The following is a 19,878-nucleotide window of genomic DNA, read 5'->3' as shown; positions in this document are numbered from 1 at the left end:
GAAGTACAGCAGGCTGCGACATGGTGTTTGCTTCAGTGTTGCCTATAGCCCTATCAGGAGGATCCAAGAGTGAGTCTGGCATATGGATATATGCGCACAATTTCTCCTGTGGGGTGGATATTAAGCAGTGCTCTTTGTTCACAGTCCTATAAGATTGATTCTTTGAGGATTCTACCAATTTCCAATTTTCAAGGCAGTTAAAAGGCCAGTGTTGGACCACTTGGATCCGGATTTGAAGAACAAGGAGCACATCCCCCGTGTTTCTTTCTCATATGTTCCGACCAGCGGTCCAGCACACAGAGTTGACCGGATTGGGCAAGCCATAGAGTATGAAACGTATGCCTAATGCTGTTCATCAAAGACCTGTATATAGGTTGGGAAGTCTCGAATGACCTTCAAAATTGATGGCTTTCATGGACAGCGGAAATGCACACAAGTTCAAAGAAGTCAATTTCAAGCCCCGTTCCAACGCTCTTGACCTGCTCGGGGGATTTTAGGAAAGTATTTTGACGATATCCACTAAATGGCTTTCTCCCAAACATACCTGCCGATTTGCTGGAGAAGCATTGGAATGCAATGATGGCCGGCTGATCCGAGGCTGAAGGACTTGAAGAGCAATACACTTTTAGTGCACTACGTTGTGTCCTGCCATTTAATGTATGTGGCAAAGCCACTTTTACAAATTCCTAGGTGTTGTACTTACAGAAGTATTTGTAATAGAATACGGAGATTCGCACCTGCAAAAACAGAGGGTACACCGGTACATCAATCCATACCATAGCCATAGCTATTAGAGCACATCACCTAGGTCTAATTCGTTTACCTATACCTAATACCTATATACCTAAGATGACTTAGGTATATAAGTTAGGTGTATAGGTGTTGGGTGTGAGATGTGGGTATAAGTAAGAGTGTGGGTGTTAGAGGTGTGGGTGTATGGGTGTGTAGGTGTGTGGGTGTAGGCGTGTTAGGTGTAGGTGCTGGGTATGGGTGTTGGGTATGGGTTTTGGGTGTGGGTGAGGTGGTGTTGTGCCGGTGTACCCTCCGTTTTTGCAGGTGCGAATCTCCGTATTCTTGTAATAATGGGCATTGCTACATAGCCAGTTAGTTAGAATGCTAACAGCTCTCCACATCTCCCAACCCACTTCATGATCTATCCTGTGCATAAGCCTCATAATAGCTCCTCAGTGTCAGGGGTACGAAACCATTGTATTGATTACCATTTTTATGGGATACTCAATCCAGGAACCATTCCCTCCGGCCGGACGCGTCAGCCTGCAGGTTGGGCCTCAGTACAGCCAAAATTTGAGGCAAGAATAATGAGTTGGCTTGCGTGATCAGTGATGAAAGCCAAGCAGATTCTCGGTCACCAGGTTGTGCTTCTTAAAGCCAAGGTTTAAGGTGGACAGTACAAAGGCGGTTAGGGTACCATTTCAGGCCGATGTCTTATCTTATATGAACCGCATTGGTGTGGGCGGCCTGTGTGACTGACAAAAACTATTGATAGAGTTGAGCGAGATGAATGCTCTATCCAAGACTTGAGTTTACATGAATTCGACGACCGAAGTGTGTGAGGATACGTGCTGGATGACTATTTGGCCTCAAACATTGCTGCCATAATTCTTTCTTCAAGCAGCAGCGCGGCCTTCGCAATGATCCCTTTCTTATTCGTGGACACACGTCAAGGTTTTAATTGGCCGGTTCGCGAAAAGCCTTAGATCAACAGCTTCCCATTCCCTGAAGCACCTTCAGTTGGGGCCGAGTTCAGAGTAGCACCTGCTGTGGCACAGCACAGCTCGTTACCAGGTAAGCAAATGCTAGTGGCGCCCGCAGCTGATTGATCATCGATGCCGCCCATTGACTATTTGACCGACCTCTCTTCACCCCGTTCCATTTACCCGGCTTGATTTCCTTGACGCAATCCCCACTATCACCTCTGAATCAATGAATGATCCAAGAGAATTCAAAGTTACTTCCTGACCTTCTGACCATTTTTTCATCCTGCCTCTGGCTCTACGGCTCTGGTCAGCGATCCACAAGACAAGATGGTGAAGCTTGACTTTGATCTACAGAGGGACGTGCCCGAGCTGACTGGCAAGGTGTTGCTCATCACGGGTGGCAAGTCACTGGCTTCTCGCCCCTCCCGTGCCACGGTGGGATGCTCATACTACTCCCAGGCACGAATGGCCTCGGTGCTGCGGCGGCAAAGATGCTTGCGAGCCGCAACCCCGCCAAGATCTACATTACCGGCCGCAAAGACGCTGCTGCTCAGAAAACAATTTCGGATATCAAGTCCGCCGGCTCGACCGCCGAAGTGACTTGGATACGTTGTGATCACGCACGCCTTGCTTCCGTCCAGGAGGCTGCAGACAAGATCCTGGCCCAGGAATTCCGTCTGGACATGCTCATGGCCAATGCTGGTGTCAGTAAGAATACTTAGGCCCCAACCTACTGCATTCGGAGTCACGGTCTGTCCCCAAGAAGACAGGCTGGTGCCCTTCATCAATCCATGCGGATACCACCGGTCCTGCTGACTTGGACTGGCTCCATCTGGGAGGAACCTTCGTTGGCGCTGACTCTGCGCTCTAGTGGCCCTCCCACCCGGGCTCACCGCCGGGCTCACCGGCGATGGCTACGAGCTACACTTCGGCATCAACCACATCGCTCACGCCCTGCTGATCCGAAAGCTGCTCCCCCTGCTGCAGAAGACAGCCGAAGAGCACGGCGAGGCACGAGTCATCCCCGTGTCGAGCCTAGCGCTCGTCCCAGCGCCCAAGGGTGGGATAGTCTTCAATGATTTCAAGACGACACAGGCGTACTGGATCCTCGGAAAGTGGCAGCGGTACGCCCAGAGCAAGCTGGCAAACCTACTATACGGGAGAGAGCTCGCGAGGCGGTACCCTGAGGTTTTGACGCTGGTGGATGACCCTGGCCCGAGCAACACCGGGCTTGTGACGAGTTTGGGGTGGGTGGACAAGATGATTGTGTACCTGGGGAATTATAACAAGTTTCTCGATGATGATCAAGGCCACTGGAACCAAGTGTGGTTAGTTGGGGTATCTAAGGAAAAGGCGAGCACTGGAGGGTTATATGAGCCTGTTGGAATACCGAGCCAGCCCTATACGGCGTATTGTCTCGATGACAAGCTAGCAGCGAGGCTTTGGGAGTGGACAGAGGATGAGCTCAAGCCATGGCTAACTTGATGGCTTAAATCTAGGAGGTGGGTACCAGACTGACTGCAAGGGCCTTGGACCACTGATTAAAATTGAAACATCATGGACATTTGATTTGCACGTCTCATTAGTATTGGAGCCATACCGACAAGGCCCTGATTCTGACCTCACTGTATTGTGTCTACCACATTTGAGATGTCCTAGGTATCATGGCCGGCCTGGTTGCTGATGAGCAATATCTGAGGCTTATTAAACTTTATGCCTATCTTGGAGTCGCTAATGAGCCATGAGCATGACTAGCCGTCGTTACTGGGACCAGCCCCATTCGCAGATCAAGCTGCTTACTGTTCAACTGGTGATAGCTCTCAAGCATGCATGCTTAATTCTGTTTGGATTCCTCCCATAGTATAAGACCGGTGGTCTATAAATGTCCAACGATTCTCATGAGAGCTACCTGATTTTGGCAAGCTGGACAGCCTGAGCCGGGTATTGGAAAGATGTGGTTGTGACCGTTGAAGAATAAGTTGCACCACAGCCTATCTCGGAGAGAGATCTGACATGGGCCCGGGACGCCATCCAATGAGCCGATTGCGTGATCTTTTTTTCCCTCACATCAGCAAACCCTACAGAGTAGGGATCGTTAAAAACCATCATCCTGCAGAACATTCTGCGGGACAGATAATCACCCTTTGTCTCCACGCATTCACACCAAGAGGCTGAACAAGTGCCTGCCGTCTTGGCTACAGTGCCGACATGTCGATCCCCACTGACAAGTCACAAGTCATAGCGGCATCGACCGGTGCCGAGAAATCGCCATACCAGATGAAAGCCCCCAGTGCCCATGACATCCCAGCAGCCGAACAAGCATTTTCGCCAAGTCCGCCCCGGCAGAAATGATACCAGTGGTTTGCGCCCAACGACACGCCGGAGGAACGTCGGCTTATCATCAAGCTGGACTGCTTGATCATGATCTTCGTCTTCCTGGCATACTGGGCCAAGGTCCTGGACTCCTCGGCGACAAGCACGGGCTTATGTCAGTGGAATGAAGGAGGACCTGAAGCTGTATGGCAACGAGTTGAACTACTTGAATACTACTTACATGTATGGGCACCGTCTTGCACAGTCTGACTGAATCGTCACATACTAGTAGCTTACACATATCGTAGGGTCGGCTTTATAACGTTGCAAATTCCGTTGACTGTCCTCGTACGAAATTCCAACTCTGCGGATCTGGATATCACCATTAACTTGCTGCACTAGATTACTGGATTTTCTGCCACTTACTTTATCCCCGGCGCTGACCTCATCCGGGGCGTTCTCACCTTGCTTCAAGTACGTTACCATTACCATGGTGTCTTGATGTAGAGCTCTTGTGGTGAATCACCGCACTTCTTTGTCCAAATTGTTGACACGCTCCTCCAGTATAAAGTTACCAATGTCCACCAACTCTATGTATTCAGATTCTTTGTTGGCGCCGCCGGCAGTCTCTTCCTAGCCGTGCAATGGTACCTTGGTTGCTGGTACAAGCGTTCCGAGCTCAGTAGAAGAGGAGCACTGTTCTTCATCGCGAGCCAGATAGGCGGTATGAGTTCCGGATATATCCAACGTGGAGCCCATGCCACTCTCGACGGGAAGCATGGCGTCGAGGGTTGGCGTTGGCTATACATTAGCTGTAAGTCCATCCAATGTGTTGATTCGGTATTTGCGGCTCAAAATATACAGGCTTTGGCTGTACCATCCCAGTTGCCCTCCTTGGGTTCCTCGCCCTGCCCGGCCAGCCAGACAAGTGCAAGTCTCGTATCCTCACAGCGCGGGAGATCGAGCTGGCCCAGGCCCGCATGGCAAAGGAGCATCGGGAGCCACCCAAGCCGCTGACCTTGTCGCTGGTCAAGACGGTGCTGTCGGGGTGGCACTTTTGGGTTCGCGTCTCGTTCGCTTTCTTCTTCTCGCAGGCCTACGGCGTCTAGTCCAACAGCGGCCTCCTGCTGTGGCTCAAGGAGGAAATGTACAGCGCCGAGTCGATCAACACCATCACCACCGTCTCGCCCGCCGTCACGATCGTCGCGTCCATCATCTGCGGTATCCTGTCCGATGCGTATGACGCCAAGGTCTCCCTGATCGCTGCCACGGCCGGGCTGAACATCTTTGCGAGCGTCGTCCTTGCGATCTGGAACGTCCCCGTCGGGCTCAAGTTCTTTGCCTTCTTGCTCTCCTTGTCGGCCGACGGCATCGCGGCTGTTATCTATGCGTGGGCTAACGAGATCTGCGCCGGGGACGCGGAGGAGCGTGCCATCGTCATCAGCAGTATGAACACAATTGGAAATAATTTCGGTGCCTGCCTGCCACTATTGTGAGTCAATGCTAATTTCTGGGGATCAGGTGACATCCAGGCTAACCTTTGGCCTCAGCGTCTGGAAGACTGTTGATGCCCCAAGGTATCTCATCGGCTACAACTGGACCGTCGCTCTCGACTTGTGCATGTTGGGAATGCTGTTCGTGCTACGATCGTTCTGGAAGCGTGAGCAAAGGGCATCTTCTCGTTAACACCATGTCTCCCTGAAAGCCAGAGCTTGAAGGGGCAGTCATACCCTGACCTGATCGCCGTATCATTGGGGTAAAGTTGAGACGCAACTGATGACCAGGCTCTCCAAAGTACAGGGTAGATATCAGAGTAATGCGCAAGGGATATATCAGCTGACTTCCAAGACATCATGCCCTTCTTGCCCTGGTCACTTTACCGATTTACCCTGGCGTCATGCGAGTGAATAGGAAGATCTCGCAGCCCCTTCTTAGTAAACTGGGCCCTGATCCCTGCGTAGGTGAAGGAGTTGATTGCAGGTTATTCGGCGGCTGCAGCCTCTATAGACCCTTGACTTTGAACACCCTCGCGAAGTTGTCACCACAGCTAGCAAATCGGGAGCTTTCTGTCCTTCCTTCTGCCCTTGCGTTGTTGTTTGATAGCAGCATTTTGTCCAACAAGTCTTCCCTTTCCCACTCAGCTTGCCGGCAATCCTGGTACCTCGATCAGGTTGCCGGTATACAAACGTCCTGCTTCAGTGTTAAGATTCCTTCGCGGTGCTGCCACTGTGACAACAAACCTGCCCTAATCAACACCATAATCTTCAGCAACAACACACCTCTAGTCGTCTGAAGCAATCGCTATTCCTGGTCAGTTGATTCTAGATCCTCCATCACAATATCACACACTGCAAAATTCTGCCCCAGCCACCCATCACTGCACATTCCCACGCAAATACAGCCCACAAATTTCTTTGCTCTTCACTGACCTCATTTTGCGAGTCGACTGTCCAGCTACCCAAGCTCTTCACTATGGAGACGTTTGACGGCTTCTCGATCCTCCCAACTGGCCCCAGGGATGGAGGTCAGGGCCGCAGGCATGTGTCTCCCGTCTGGTGGAGCTCAGACGAGAGCAGCTTCGCCGTGAGTGGCCTTGACGAGCGGCCGGCCGACGACTTTGTTTCTGGAGACAAAACCGAGGACAGGACGGTACTTGAGCAATCTGTCCAGGCGAAAGCCCCCAACGCCTCCACAATCCATACCACCAAAGCCGAGCCTCATACAATGAGCTTTGCGAATCGCCTGCGACGTCAACCTGCCGCGATCTGCCTCTATGAGCGGTATCTGGAGTCAGGCGGATGCACCATCCACGAGTCTCGCGAGTCTGACGCTGTCGGACAACAAACTATCTGTTCAACCGCCGCGACTCAGGATACTACAGAGGGGACGAACCATCACGCCCGACGCAGCTGTCAGTTGTCAGCGGGCATGAATCAGCCTGAGTTGGTTAAGATATCCTCCGGCCCCCGAAGAGTCAGCGCACAGGCGCTGGCAGCCATGTTGGAAGCCGGCGCGTGGGAGGACGGAGGCGACAGTGCAGGCCAGCAAAACGCCCATAAAGACAACGACAGAACCAGCTCAGATACGGAAGACACACGCACCAGATCCTCAATCGGTTCTGAAGAGGCCGCACCTACAGTGCGGACTGGAAATATCACAGCGAACATCGGCCAAGTGCAGCAGTTTGAGGCCCCGAATTCGTCGCCACAACACGCGGAGTTTTTGAATGTCCACTCGAGCAGTGTACGTCACGAATCACTTCAACTACCCGCAAGGCGAAACATCAGCACCCCTCACAATCACATTGAGAAGCAAAACAACCTTGATCTCCTCAGATCCGTCATGGCAAAATATGACAGCAAAGTGAAAGCTCATGTGAAGGCGAAGCAGCGGTCTCGCGGACACGCCGTGATGCGTGCGGAGACAGCCTCACGTCAGGCGGCAAAGGACCACGGTGCCCGACTCGCCAGGATCTCGAACTCACGCCACTGGCGTGAGCCGCTGGGCCCGAAGGAGGTGCCGCGCTACGCCAACAGCATGCTGCTACGAGGAGAAGATATTCCTGCATATCTGCATCTGCGCGGCCGTGGAAACGGTGGAAGCCGGCTGTATCCGCAGCCCCCACCATTTGCCTCCAGCAGGACAGAAGCTGGACAATCCAGGGGAAACTTCGAGTTGGGCCAGGCACAAGCAATCAGGTTCTCCAAGCCTGGAAAGGCGAGCGTGGTCAAGATCTTCCCGCATAAATCAAGGCCTTTCGACTTCGGGTCTCTGGGCCTTGTGGAGACAAACATCATGTTCTCGGCTGGTGCTGTGGCCAAATCGGCGCGCCGGACCAATATGCGGGCTGAGGGTACGCGGCTTCGTGGCGAACGCAGCGCAGACATTGACGGCAGAGTCAAGTCCGAGTCTCCGGTGCGAGACTATCAGCAGTCCCGGATCCCTCGTGCTGTCCCAGGAACGGGAGAACATGCAGCAGCTTGCCCTTACAAGCGGCCGATCGGCGGCTCTTTGACTGATAGGGACCGGGATGTCAGGTTCCCACAGCTTGTGAGACGGCTCAAGACGAATAAAGTCGAGTCCAACGAGGATGCCGGTCACGCTCCAGTTCAAGATTTGTCCCGACTAGTCCCGTCAGCAGCACTTACATCCGAGCAGCGCTCCACAGTACACCCGCCGAATAATCGTTGGACCACGGGAGGAATTCAATCTTCGATCCTGAAGGACAAGGCTCGACACTTTAGCCTTGACGGCAACGCAAGCCAGAGCCGCATCGCCAATGAAAACGACTCGCCGCTCACGTCACCGTCCAAGATCCAGTCCAAGCTAAACCCTCCGCCTGGAAATAGTGGCTGCCCTTCCTTGATTAGTGATGACGGACAGGAGCCGTACGACTTCCCAGAGGTCGTGGGCGATCAGCATGCTCGTCTTCCGATATTGCAGGGACCGTCGGGAACCTCGGCATGCGAAAAGGAGGACACCTCGACGGCGCTAAACGAGACGTCGTCCGACGGCAGCTCAACTCTTGTTCACATCAGCATGAATGCAAATGAGCTCTTCTCCATGTCTGATACTGAAGCCATCCACGACGAGAACATCCGCGCCGACGAGATCCACGCCGGTGTGGGCGACAGCAGCTACACCGAACGTGGATGGTTATTTTGGGCGAACGAAGCATTCACCGCACCTTTTTCCCTCTACTTCGACAACGGCGACAGCGACATCCCCGCACAACGTCGAGGCGGTAGGAGGGTGACTGGAACGAGGCCTGATGGGCCTACGCTGTATAGCTGCTGTGCGATCCTGCGGTGGTTGATATCCACGACTGATGCTCCTGGGACGCCTGGAATGTGGCACGAGTCATCCATGGGACTGGAACTGCTCACGAATGCTGGTGAATACCAACTGCGAATCGATGATGACGAGAGGGCTAAGATGGTGAGGCTTTTGAATTGCCTCTATGAAGGCATCGAGCTGCCACCTGAGCCATCTGATGAGGTATCGGAATTCATTCGGAGCCTCAACCTGCAGCCGGTGCCGTAGGAAGTGGAAGACAAAGCTTCCGTGGCGGAGAGTCTCCTGTGTCTGGGTCACCATCAACTGTAAGCATGCTCGGTGAAGGAGGATATCACGAGATGCCAAGGCCCAAAACAGCATGATATGGCCAGGGCAAGAAACATATCACACTTGGATGGACACGAGCAGGCAGTGGATACTCAACCACGGGCAAACACTGTCTCAAATGAGCGAAGGGAAGAGAAAGACAGATGTGGGGGCTCTGGTATGATTTTCTGTTGGCTGAATACGACAAAGAGGAACCAAGAAAAGAGCAGACCGGAGTTGAGGAGAACTGGTCCAGGTTGTTGGAGAGGACATATGAGGATGGTTAAGCTGTCGAGGTCGGTGGTAGGCTTTTGGAAGGTGTCTCAAACATTTCGTGACAACGAGGGCAGAGACACCGGCTGTATAATTCGTGCTAGACTCAATATATATACTAGACAAATGCACATGCCTGTGCAATGCATGCTGACTGTATGAGTCCTCTTCACGAACCAAGAGTCGAAAGTCAAGTTAAGGTTTTGAGCCTCTCTCTAGGCGCTCCACAAGCCTGAGGATCGGTGGAATCAATGTGTCTGGCTAGAGGAGCTCGGGCCTGGCGGGGCAATTGCTCCGGAGGGTGAAGTCACTTTGTCTTCCCGGTATCACCAGCTCGTGCGTCACGATCAACAAAACAGCAGCTCCCTTTCCTTTGACCTAGGATCTGTCGAGGTCTTGTTCTCAGACAGGCTTCTCTTTGTCACCCAGACGGCCATTTTCATGAAGCCACCGAAATGGGCCGACTTGAAGCAATCGCACGTTCGATCGTGCAGACGATCCTCAACGGCGCCAAGAAGAGGTCTCGATCGCCAATCGCATACGTCCTGACCCTCATTTCCACCATTTTCTCCTTGTACCAGCTGCCCCTCCACAAGCATCGCCCCGAGGTCTTCACCAACCTGCGCCAGCAGCACTGGAAAGTGGATGACGACGAATATTTGGGTTCCTTCCGTGTCGAAGATGGTGGCAAACACGAAGATGTGCTCCGCCCGATGGCAGACATGGGCTTCTCTGGTTCAGTAAGTTCACTCTCGGAATCCATGGAATCTCCGTCATGTTGGGCTGCTTGACTAACGTCTTTCTTCCTGCAGTCCTTCTTCTCGACTGCCGACCAAAAATACCTTGTCAAGTCCGTACCGCGCCGTCACGAACACACCTTCTTCCGCAATGACCTGCTCGACATCTACGCTTCGTACATGGGAGCCCACCCCAAGACACTGATTATACGCATATGCGACTTCCTGGCCAGCTCTGGCCTTGCAATCGGCCACCAAATTGGCACGGCACCAAATCATCACATCGTGATGGAGAATATAATGTATGGGCAGGAAGAGGCAAAGCAGGCAGGCGCTCCGAAATGGGAGAACTGGGACCTGAAGCCTACGAGCTACTTCTACCCAGAGCGAGATATTGCCGACGGCAGGCTCACGAGCGAGGCAACCAAGGACCAGCTCGCCGACGAGTTTAATGACAAGATCATCCTCACTGCGGAGCAGGCGCAAGACCTCTGGCGCAACCTGGAGGAGGACACGCGTATGCTCGCCCACTACAATGCCGTCGACTACTCCCTCTTCCTCGTGCGAATCAACGCAGAAGAATCCAGCCATGCCATCAACAACGACCCATCGTCGTCCAATTCCGCGGCAGAAGACGTCGTGGACGCATTACCACGCGACCCACCCGCCGTACCCCCCGAGCCGCCGTCGTGGAGGACCGGAGTCCCGAGCGCGGACGGCAAGTATGTTTACCGCGCGGCCATCCTTGATTTCTTCTGGGCAAAGCACAAGACCCAGCCGAAGGTCATGACCTTCCTGGTCAACACGTACAACAAGCTCATTCATCATCACGGCCCGATGAGCATTACAACCACACCGGACGAGTACAGGGAGAGGTTCTTGAAGCTGTGCCACGACATTGTGGAGGTCAGGGACTCCGCGTCAGAGTCGTGATTTCTGTTCTGCTGGATTGTATGATACCCCTCAGCGCGATGGGACCCGTGTCCTGGACGAATAATGAAACTTTGGTCTTGTTCTTGAGCTCGCCCTCGAATGCCTGCCTCGTTGTGATTGATCGCTCCTCGACCAATGTATGGTCAGCCCAGTCTCATTGGGCTCGTATTTCCATGCAGTCCTCCTGCCCTCCGCGTCGTGGCCTGCCAGACTCAACCACAGCCATTCAACATAGCCAACGCAGAGGCAAGCCGTTGAGGAGGGCATGGCGAGGATGCGTTGTGACGTAAGCACCATGGTCGTTAGCCCTCGATCTGTTTCCGAGCGAGGTTCACGACTGGTATATTGCAAGGAGTCAGCCGGAAAATGACCGCTGATGATGTTGCTATCGGGGCCGCTCGCCTCGGCTGGTCTTCCCGCGTACTCGCCCCGCACCTCCGACAGCCTCTGCCCGATGTGGACACGAGCTGCCTCTCCAGTGTCGCGGTTGCATCCCGACTGCCAGGCTTGCCCGACTTGGCTCGGCCTGGACATCTCGGGAATGGTCTAGTTGGGTCATCCCCGCTTAAGGCTGGCATTACCACGGGTTGCTATTCACCTAGGTAGCAGTTGAAAGTTGCGATACGATTTGTACGCATCACCACGGCTTGGCAGATCACTGATATATACGCAGGTACGGTTGTTGTGAGGAAGTACGAATGACTATGTTTAAGGAAAGCTATTACGAGAGCGCTCATAAATTTCAAGGCTGTTGTTGATAACAAAATGCTGGCGTCAATTATCGCCGTCTTGGCCGCTGTGGTTTGGGCCGCCGTCGCGACACCGACCATGGCGCCGGCGGACCACAGGTCATCTCCTCTCGATGCGATCAATGACTTATACTCTGGACAGACAAGAACCATCCCCAGCAAGTTCAGCTGGTCCTCCTCTGTCGCTTTGGTCTGGCCAAAGGACGACGGCCGCAACATCGCGGGCATCAAAGACCCATCCATCGTCTTCTACGACGGCGCCTACCACGTCTTCGCCAGCACGGCGCAGGCATCAGGCTACAACCTCGTCTATTTCACATTCACCGACTTCGCCAAGGCCAACAGCTCGACCTTCCATTACCTGGACCAGACCCCGATCGGCACGGGCTACCGCGCAGCGCCCGAGGTCTTCTATTTCGCGCCGCAGAAGCTGTGGTATCTTGTGTACCAGAACGGCAACGCCGCCTCCTCGACCAACGCAGACATAGCAAACCCGGCGGACGTACCGGCGATCGTCTCCAATAATATTGGTAGCGGATACTGGGTAGACATGTGCGTCATCTGCGACGCGGCCAACTGCCACCTCTTCTCGAGCGACGACAATGGCCACCTGTACCGCTCGCAGACCTCACTTGCCAATTTCCCCAAGGGCATGAGCGAGCCCGTCATCGCGCTGCAGGACACGGCCAACAAGTACGCCCTGTACGAGGCGTCCAACGTCTACAATGTCGGAGGCGGCACACCTACCTCCTACTCGTCGAGGCCATCGGGAGCGACGGCGCACGCTACTTCCGCTCGTGGGCGTCCAAGAGCCTCTTGGGCAGCTGGACACCGCTGGCCGATACTGAGGCGAACCCTTTCGTGGGGAACAACAATGTCGTCTTTGCCTCGGGGAAGGCCTGGACCACTTGAGCAAGAGTATCAGCCACGGCGAGGTGGTCCGCACGGCTGTGGATCAGACGCTGGCCATCAGCCCGTGTGGGATGCGGTATATGTATCAGGGCTTGGATCCTGCTGCTGGGGGCGAGTATAATGCTCTACCGTGGCGGCTGGGTTTGATCACGCAAACCAACTCCACTTGCTGAGAGAATTGGGTGAACGAGTGGTGGGATGTTTAGTGTCATTACTATTGAAGGAGAAATACATCGAGGGCCTCCTATATACGCATTGATGTAATTCGCGTTCTACTGGAATCCATTATGTGTCTGCATTTGCCCCTGCCTGATAGTCTCGGATGTGGAAGGGCGATGTTTCTCGGAGAATGTAGGCTCAGAACAGCAGCCTTTATGTGTGCCCCCTTGTTCTCCATGCATCATGTTTCACTCCTGTTGCTCCTTGTCCTTAGATGCCCATCTGTAGGATTCTTAGCCTTTTTTGGCTCTCCTATAAATACTTTCTGCAATCCAGCTCGGCTGGTGTGGAGTAGGAGGCCATCATGAAAGGTTGTGCATGAAGCTCTCCGGTTGGTGTTTAGGAAAGGACATGCCTACCTATCATGTGGACAACTTTGAGGTTCTCTTCAGTCCTCTGCCCACAAATCACGCCAAAGGTGAGTCCATCAGCTGTTGTCCTCCTTGAGCAGCCTCTCGATCTCCTCGCCCATCGCCTTCTTCATGGCTGCCTTCCGCTCCTCAGTCCACTCAGCATCCAGGACGTGCCTGGGCTGAAATTGTTTTCTCATGCTCATGGTGCAGAGACCATTTCGAAAGTCAAGCTCAAACACATCCAGCACCTGCATGACCTTGTCAATGCCACGGACAGGCACCGCCCTGCGGAGGTATGTGAAAAGGTGGCAATAGACAGCAGCCGCCATAATGTGTGCCACCATGACATCCCATCCGGCAATGCTGATGGTGTCATCGAGGAGCATGTCGGTTTTTGGTCTGAGGCACAGGTAACCTACCCGCGTCATGCCCGGGTCGAAGGTCTCGAGGTTGTCGGCGCCCGCAAGGAGAGCAAACACGCTAGTCATGAAGGTAACTTGGCGCTGGTACTCGCGATTATGGGCGAGGGCCACGTGTCGCAGGAGGCTGATTTGCGAGGGGCGGAGGCCGGCCAGGAAGCTCTGCAAGGCCACCAGGTTGGCAAACATGAGTTTCTGACCGTAGAGGATGGCTCCTGCCTCGGCGTAGACAGCCTTGCTTGTGCGGAGGAGTGCGAGGTTGCGGGTTGAGGCTGCATCCTGGTTGGGGTCGGTGGACGTGAACGGGCTTGGGGAGAGGCTCCGCGCGTTGGGCCTGTCGTTGCCCAGGATGGCTTTGTTACGGCACAGCTTGGCGGAATACTCAGTGCCGATGAAGAAGGTTCCGTCGGGTCTCGTCAAGACGTTGTGGTAGATGATGTTTCGAATCTCGCGGGGCAATTTCCTGTGGGTGATCAGCTTGAGAACATGATGGTACAAATGAGCAGCCGTGCTGGGTGTAAGTTACATGAAGGCAAATGGCTCGTGCTCATTGCCAATCTGAACGAACTTCTTGCAGCGGGGGCGTTGTTGCTGTATTAACAGATTGTCAACTAATGTACTCAAACCAGGATGAAGACAGCACGAACCTTGTGGATGCTTCCAGAGCCATTGCCTATGTCATCCTCTGCGGTGGGAATCTCGTCATCCAAACTGCAAGGCGGACCTCGCTTGCCGTCTGTGCCGTTCATCATCTTGGAAAGGTCAGACAAGCTCATGCTGCATCGGAATAATAGCAGCTTCGTCGGGACTGGACGAAGTTCGCTGGAGACCTATTTGCACCCTCGTGGATGCTCAAAGCAAATTGATGAAAGATTCGGGTTCGAGTGGAAGGTTGAAGGGGTTGGAAAAGTTGCAAAGGGTTGAAATGGCCGAGAAGGTCAAGTTCACTTCACAAAAACTAGTGGGTAGCACTGTCACGTGCGGAAAGGTGAAGTTTTTCGTTTGTATTTTGGATCATGGGAATATGTGATGCAACTGGGATTTCGAGGAACACCCAAGGTGAATTTCTCATAAACACCACGTCCGCTGACTTCAGCCAAGCAAACACGTCTCAGAGACCCTTCTGTTTTATCAAATGAAGTATAACCATCTATAAATCAATGTAACGTAAAAGACCATTCAGATCACGAATCGGACAAGGAAAAAAGTGCTACTTTCAATTCCAAATGAATTCAAAACTACTTCATAAAGCTTCTCCAGTTGACGCCTCGAGTCATTGTTCCTTGTCCAAGTCAGGACTGGCACCTTCAATGTCGTCGGCTGCTATCTCCATGCCCCTCTCATATCCAGAAAAAGAGACCCTCCACGCATGGTCGTTCCTAGGTCGCATCTCAACATTGATGTCCCAATCAGGCACAGGCATCGCATTCACCATCGGCGACTTGGCTGTCATAGGTGCAGCCCACTTGCCACCCACAGGATAAAGGTCAAATCGAGAGAACATGAGAATTTCAGTGGATGCGAAATGCCGCCCGGGGCACAATGTCGTTCCCCCACCAAATCCACGGAAAGCGACCGGGTTGTCTCGTTTGGATCCAGGAACGAATCTCTCGTAGTTGAGTTCATCAACTGTATCACCCCAGACGGCTCGATTCATATGCTGCACCGTTGACGGCATCATGCTGGCACTTCCTTTCTTGAGAAGGTACTGGTCGTTGAGCTGATAGTCCTCCATAGCTATGCGTGTGGCCGTGCTGACGGAATATACACGCATCGTCTCCTTGAATGTTGATAGCAAGATGGGACAAGATGATTTGACATGGGCTAAATCGATGGTACAGGTACCATCATCAACTTGCTGCACACCTTTAGACAGCTCATTCCTGATGGATTCAAGGACCGTATGGTCCAAGAAGATGTGATATGCCATCCAAAAGGTTCATGGAAGAGTTTTCGTGAGGATAGCTTGACTACCAGCGACCTCAATTCTTGCCGTCTCCTTTAGGGGGATCTGGAAATCATTGTTGATTTTTGGGCGAGCTTTCACCAGCTCCGAACCGTGCTGGTATGAGCCCGCTTCGAAATATTCCTCCCAGACCTTGACCATGTATTCGCGTGCTTTGAAACCATCCTTGGCCAAGACACGAGGGAAAAGCTTCAGGATGGACAACATCATTTTCGGTTCAAATGTACTGTCCTAGTCAATAGAGGATCAAATTTTGACTCAGGGATGACTTACTACTAGGCTTTCTCCATAGCAGGATCACGGAATGGGTTTTTAGGCCCATACATACCCTCAGTAGATGCCAACAGAAGCTCATGGCGAGCCCATTGCCACAACTGTATCTTCGTAGCTCCCTTCTGGGACCATTCGTCTAAGGACTTGGCAATGACTTGAATTGCCCTCCTGTTCATGGCATCCAGGCCAGGTCCGGGACTCAAGGCTGAGTGGAGGTATTTGGGGAAGCTCATCAAATAGCCCTCATCTTTGGTGACATCGCGACCTATTATGTCGATGGTCGCTTTCTGGAAACCAAGGAGATTGGCGGCTATATTGGCCTCTATAGCTGTGAAGGAGAGTGTTCGGAATTGAGCTTGGATGGGGTTGAGAAGAGATGGTGAGTTCACCACATACATCCGCAAACCAGGCAATCGCAACGTATATATTGGCAGATTATATTTATCCCTATAGTCGGCATTACCATCACTTTGCTCCCTGTTTCTCAGCATGCAAACCAGATGTCGAGATATTTACCTCATGACTCAGTGAAAGTCCCCGCCCTTGGATATCATGTTGACTATAGGTGAGATGAAGGGGATGGCATTGTTGATAGAAGTCGGCACTTTCGCATCCTGCGTAAATGAAGAAGAGCGACCAGTAGTACATAGGTCGCGGCAGCAAAGCCCACGGCTATGGGGAGGATGGAAGACATGCTGAACGTCCTATGGCAATTTTTCCCAAACGTTTCCAAGTCTGGCTAGTTAGGAGGAAAATTCCTAAAAAAAGGTCTTGGCGGCCGCGGCAGGGTTTAAACCTACGCCCTCCGTGGAGAGAAGCTAGATGCATGACCAGTGCGCCACGCGGCCAGTCTTTAGTTTTAAGTTAAACCTATTAATTAAACTAAGTTTTTTTTTTAAGTTTTTAGCTTTGAGTTAAACCTATCAACTAAACTAATTTCAACCCTGTACGGGCGTTCCCTCCATTTTTGCAGGTGCGAATATCTGTTCTCGTTTGGAAAGTGGTTAGATTTTGCCGTTCGCTCAGGTCTTTGTCTGTTTTCCCAAAGCATCATTGCCCCCACGTTTCAACGTTTCTTTTGATAAACTCTCACAGAATCCTCACAGGGAATCAGCCGCAGCTTCACCTGAGGCAACATGATGGTGTCAGTCTACTGCAGAGTGATTTTCCTAGGGATACTCCTCTCCACAGTTATCTGGCTATTCGTGTTCAGGGAGAGTCTCGGCATGGTGAGTGATCAGCCGCATTGTGCCTCTTGATGTCACAGCAAGCTCACACCTCCCCTGCAATAAGGTCTCAAGCCTAGACTACGCCTCACCAGCTAGCCAGCCCGAGAACGTCACCATAGCAGACCCGGCTACCGCGGTCAACAGAAATCTGACGTCGCTCATACTCTACGCCTACGCGGAGTCTGAGACGGCCCGCGAGAACCTCAGGTTCTTCTTAGAGAAAGGCATCCACGGCGGGGCAGATTTCATCTTCATATTTAATGGCGAGACTGATGCAGTGTCGCTCGTTCCCGAGCTCCCCAACATCAAAATCATCCAGCGCGAGAACACTTGTTTCGACCTAGGCAGCATGGGCAATGTGCTGCGGAAAGATGACCTCTGGAAACGGTACAAGCGGTTCATCACCATGAACGCCAGCATCAAGGGCCCCTTCCTGCCGCGCTACGCCAGCACAGCATGCTGGACGGACATCTTCCTGAGTCGTATCACAGACTCGGTAAAGCTGGTCGGCACGACTGCCAACTGCCAGCCGTCACCGCACGTCCAATCCATGCTCTGGGCCACTGACGACGTCGGCATGGGGATTCTTCTCGACCCGGCCCTGGCCTACTCCGTTCCCCAGGCTGATCCCTGGGGCACGGTAGATGACCCTGTGGGGCTCAGCTTCTGCCACGAATCAATGGACGCGGCTGTCCATTCCGAGCTCGGATCTACGAGGCTAATCACGTCACAAGGCTATGCGGTCGACGTTCTGATGACAGCTTACGAGTTGTCAGCAGGTGCTGGTATCGAGGAATACTGTAAAAACGGTCAATTCGAGGACATATTGTACGACAAGAAGTACTATGGGACCAATATTCATCCGTATGAGACCGTCTTTATCAAGACGAATCGCGATATCGATCCGATTCTTGTGGAGAAAATGACAGATTGGCATCTGAGGAACGGTCTTGATAGTTGGAAGATCTGTAAATGACCGTGTTCAAAGATGATCGATATCTGAAGTCAAATTCAGCACAGTTGAACATCAAAGCTCATTCAAAAATAACTATAGAATATACAGAGACAAAACATGAATTGCACTGCTGATTATCATTTGCGGCCTCTATCTCTTGCTACTCTATAACGTCAGATGGGAGCCGTCAAATGACATTACCTGGTCCATGTATTATTTAAACATGTATTTAAATGTTGACTGAGGCTCTCTTACATTGAAATGTCAAACCAGACCACCCGTATCCGAATATCCAAGGGCAAAAACGGACCATTGATTCGATTCTGCTCAAACTCAAGAGAAGCCTCGACGGAGCCAGCCACGCTGCCAGATACTCTCGAGTGTCCGCACATGGCTTCAATGGCCGCCAGCAGCGGGTCGGTGTCCACAGGGGCTTAGGAGGCCCTCGGCGAAGAGCCGTAACTTTAAGCATCTCACCCCATATGCATGCCGCCCTTAGGTGTAAGGCCCTAGACAAGTATCTGCACGAGCATGGTCCAAGGTCCAAGGCCAATATTCAGAAGTGGCCGCTTTTGCTACCGGGGGATCTTTTACACCGAGTCTCATTCCCTTGTGCTCCATCTTATCTCATTATGATGGTTATGAAGCGCATGTGTGCCACTGTTGGCAGTGAGTGAAGAAGTCTAAGATATAAGGGCTCGGGTTTGCTAACACCAAATGAACCTTGAAACCGAGCAGGTCGGGCGGCCTGCTCTAGTCCTGAAGTCAAGGAACAGTAGCAACGATCTGAATAGACGCAATACGCGCGGCGTAGTGATGACCAGTCACTTCTCACTTCCTATTCCTAATGCAGTACATTGGAGGGCCCCAACGCAGACTCTGTTTGGACTGAGGATTCGAAGTTGGTGGGCCTTTCTTCGAAGCTTGAATCCACTTTGGAAATTTCGGGAGCATGCAAGTTGGCTGCGTGCGCTGGATTTCGCTTCATCTTGCATTTGGAATCTTCATCGTCAGCGTCTTTTGCCATGGTTAACGATCTTCCAAAATAAATACCAACTGCTTCATACCGTATTACGGTGATTAAAGAATCTTGGGAGGAGAAGAAGACTACTAGGAGGAGCTGTAAGTGAGGAGGCACACGTCTGACTACGTTGATCGGCCGAGGCCTCATGCGAGCGATAAGATTGTTTGGTTCATGTGCTCACTTCTGTGTGTCATCTTCGATCACAGTCTGGTTTATGGACCCTTAATGATTGTTGATCCACCTACCTGCATGGATAATTCTACGGTTTCTGCTCATGTTGGTGGATCTAGGTCTCCGCACCCAAACCCGAGGCTACGATCTACGCATTATGTAAAATCATTAGTGCACAGAATAAGCTTTTCTTTTCGGTTATCCTAGGTAAAACAAGCTCACATCTCAAGCTCGGTCTGAATTATTTAGGCAGGTGTTGGCGGCTCATCGATCTTGCTACTACATTGGGTGGCTTTGAGGTTCGCTCGGCTTCAAAAAAAGTTTATGCTGCCAATACAACAAATGCTTCCAGTCGCCTCGGACATTGTCAACATGGATTTCCAGCCGCCGGCCCGTCGTTGCAAATGCAACGTCCGGCTGGCACAATTTCCGCTGCACAATGCTAACAAGGCTGTAAGGACGCATGGCCACGGGTCCAGTCAGCTGCGTCGTCTTGAATCTTGGGTAGTGGCAGATCGATCGCCACGGGTC

General features: G+C 52.4%; 8 protein-coding genes and 1 non-coding gene across 9 annotated transcripts; 6 read left to right on the top strand and 3 right to left on the bottom strand.

Moving 5' to 3' along the window:
• Positions 1 to 2,045: 2,045 nt before the first annotated feature.
• On the top strand, positions 2,046 to 3,203 carry INS49_007776 (uncharacterized protein; the record flags this gene model as incomplete). Its single annotated transcript, XM_043168523.1, has 3 exons — positions 2,046 to 2,115; positions 2,178 to 2,426; positions 2,590 to 3,203. The coding sequence occupies 3 exons, from the start codon at positions 2,046 to 2,048 to the stop codon at positions 3,201 to 3,203; spliced, it is 933 nt and encodes a 310-aa protein (XP_043026203.1).
• Positions 3,204 to 4,139: 936 nt separating this feature from the next.
• INS49_007775 (uncharacterized protein) lies at positions 4,140 to 5,747 on the top strand (the record flags this gene model as incomplete). Its single annotated transcript, XM_043168522.1, has 8 exons — positions 4,140 to 4,206; positions 4,321 to 4,379; positions 4,434 to 4,505; positions 4,596 to 4,845; positions 4,917 to 5,092; positions 5,141 to 5,523; positions 5,582 to 5,691; positions 5,743 to 5,747. The coding sequence occupies 8 exons, from the start codon at positions 4,140 to 4,142 to the stop codon at positions 5,745 to 5,747; spliced, it is 1,122 nt and encodes a 373-aa protein (XP_043026202.1).
• Positions 5,748 to 6,503: 756 nt separating this feature from the next.
• On the top strand, positions 6,504 to 9,074 carry INS49_007774 (uncharacterized protein; the record flags this gene model as incomplete). Its single annotated transcript, XM_043168521.1, has 1 exon — positions 6,504 to 9,074. The coding sequence occupies one exon, from the start codon at positions 6,504 to 6,506 to the stop codon at positions 9,072 to 9,074; it is 2,571 nt and encodes an 856-aa protein (XP_043026201.1).
• Positions 9,075 to 9,862: 788 nt separating this feature from the next.
• On the top strand, positions 9,863 to 11,077 carry INS49_007773 (uncharacterized protein; the record flags this gene model as incomplete). The annotated part of the gene is made up of 2 exons (XM_043168520.1): positions 9,863 to 10,147; positions 10,220 to 11,077. The coding sequence occupies 2 exons, from the start codon at positions 9,863 to 9,865 to the stop codon at positions 11,075 to 11,077; spliced, it is 1,143 nt and encodes a 380-aa protein (XP_043026200.1).
• Positions 11,078 to 11,842: 765 nt separating this feature from the next.
• On the top strand, positions 11,843 to 12,738 carry INS49_007772 (uncharacterized protein; the record flags this gene model as incomplete). The annotated part of the gene is made up of 2 exons (XM_043168519.1): positions 11,843 to 12,553; positions 12,589 to 12,738. 2 exons carry the CDS (start codon positions 11,843 to 11,845, stop codon positions 12,736 to 12,738), a joined length of 861 nt encoding a protein of 286 aa, XP_043026199.1.
• A 646-nt stretch (positions 12,739 to 13,384) lies between these two features.
• INS49_007771 (uncharacterized protein) lies at positions 13,385 to 14,481 on the bottom strand (the record flags this gene model as incomplete). Its single annotated transcript, XM_043168518.1, has 3 exons — positions 13,385 to 14,192; positions 14,298 to 14,320; positions 14,377 to 14,481. The coding sequence occupies 3 exons, from the start codon at positions 14,479 to 14,481 to the stop codon at positions 13,385 to 13,387; spliced, it is 936 nt and encodes a 311-aa protein (XP_043026198.1).
• A 521-nt stretch (positions 14,482 to 15,002) lies between these two features.
• INS49_007770 (uncharacterized protein) lies at positions 15,003 to 15,503 on the bottom strand (the record flags this gene model as incomplete). Its single annotated transcript, XM_043168517.1, has 1 exon — positions 15,003 to 15,503. The coding sequence occupies one exon, from the start codon at positions 15,501 to 15,503 to the stop codon at positions 15,003 to 15,005; it is 501 nt and encodes a 166-aa protein (XP_043026197.1).
• A 1,240-nt stretch (positions 15,504 to 16,743) lies between these two features.
• INS49_007769 lies at positions 16,744 to 16,816 on the bottom strand. The gene has a single exon. It is a non-coding gene; the product is annotated as a tRNA-Arg (tRNA).
• Positions 16,817 to 17,104: 288 nt separating this feature from the next.
• Positions 17,105 to 18,173, top strand: INS49_007768 (uncharacterized protein; the record flags this gene model as incomplete). Its single annotated transcript, XM_043168516.1, has 2 exons — positions 17,105 to 17,197; positions 17,262 to 18,173. The coding sequence occupies 2 exons, from the start codon at positions 17,105 to 17,107 to the stop codon at positions 18,171 to 18,173; spliced, it is 1,005 nt and encodes a 334-aa protein (XP_043026196.1).
• Positions 18,174 to 19,878: the final 1,705 nt, after the last annotated feature.

This window comes from Diaporthe citri, assembly GCF_014595645.1.
Source record: "Diaporthe citri strain NFHF-8-4 chromosome Unknown scaffold_3, whole genome shotgun sequence".
NCBI classification, from domain to species: Eukaryota; Fungi; Ascomycota; class Sordariomycetes; order Diaporthales; family Diaporthaceae; genus Diaporthe; species Diaporthe citri.
This window is presented reverse-complemented; position numbering and strand designations above follow the sequence as displayed.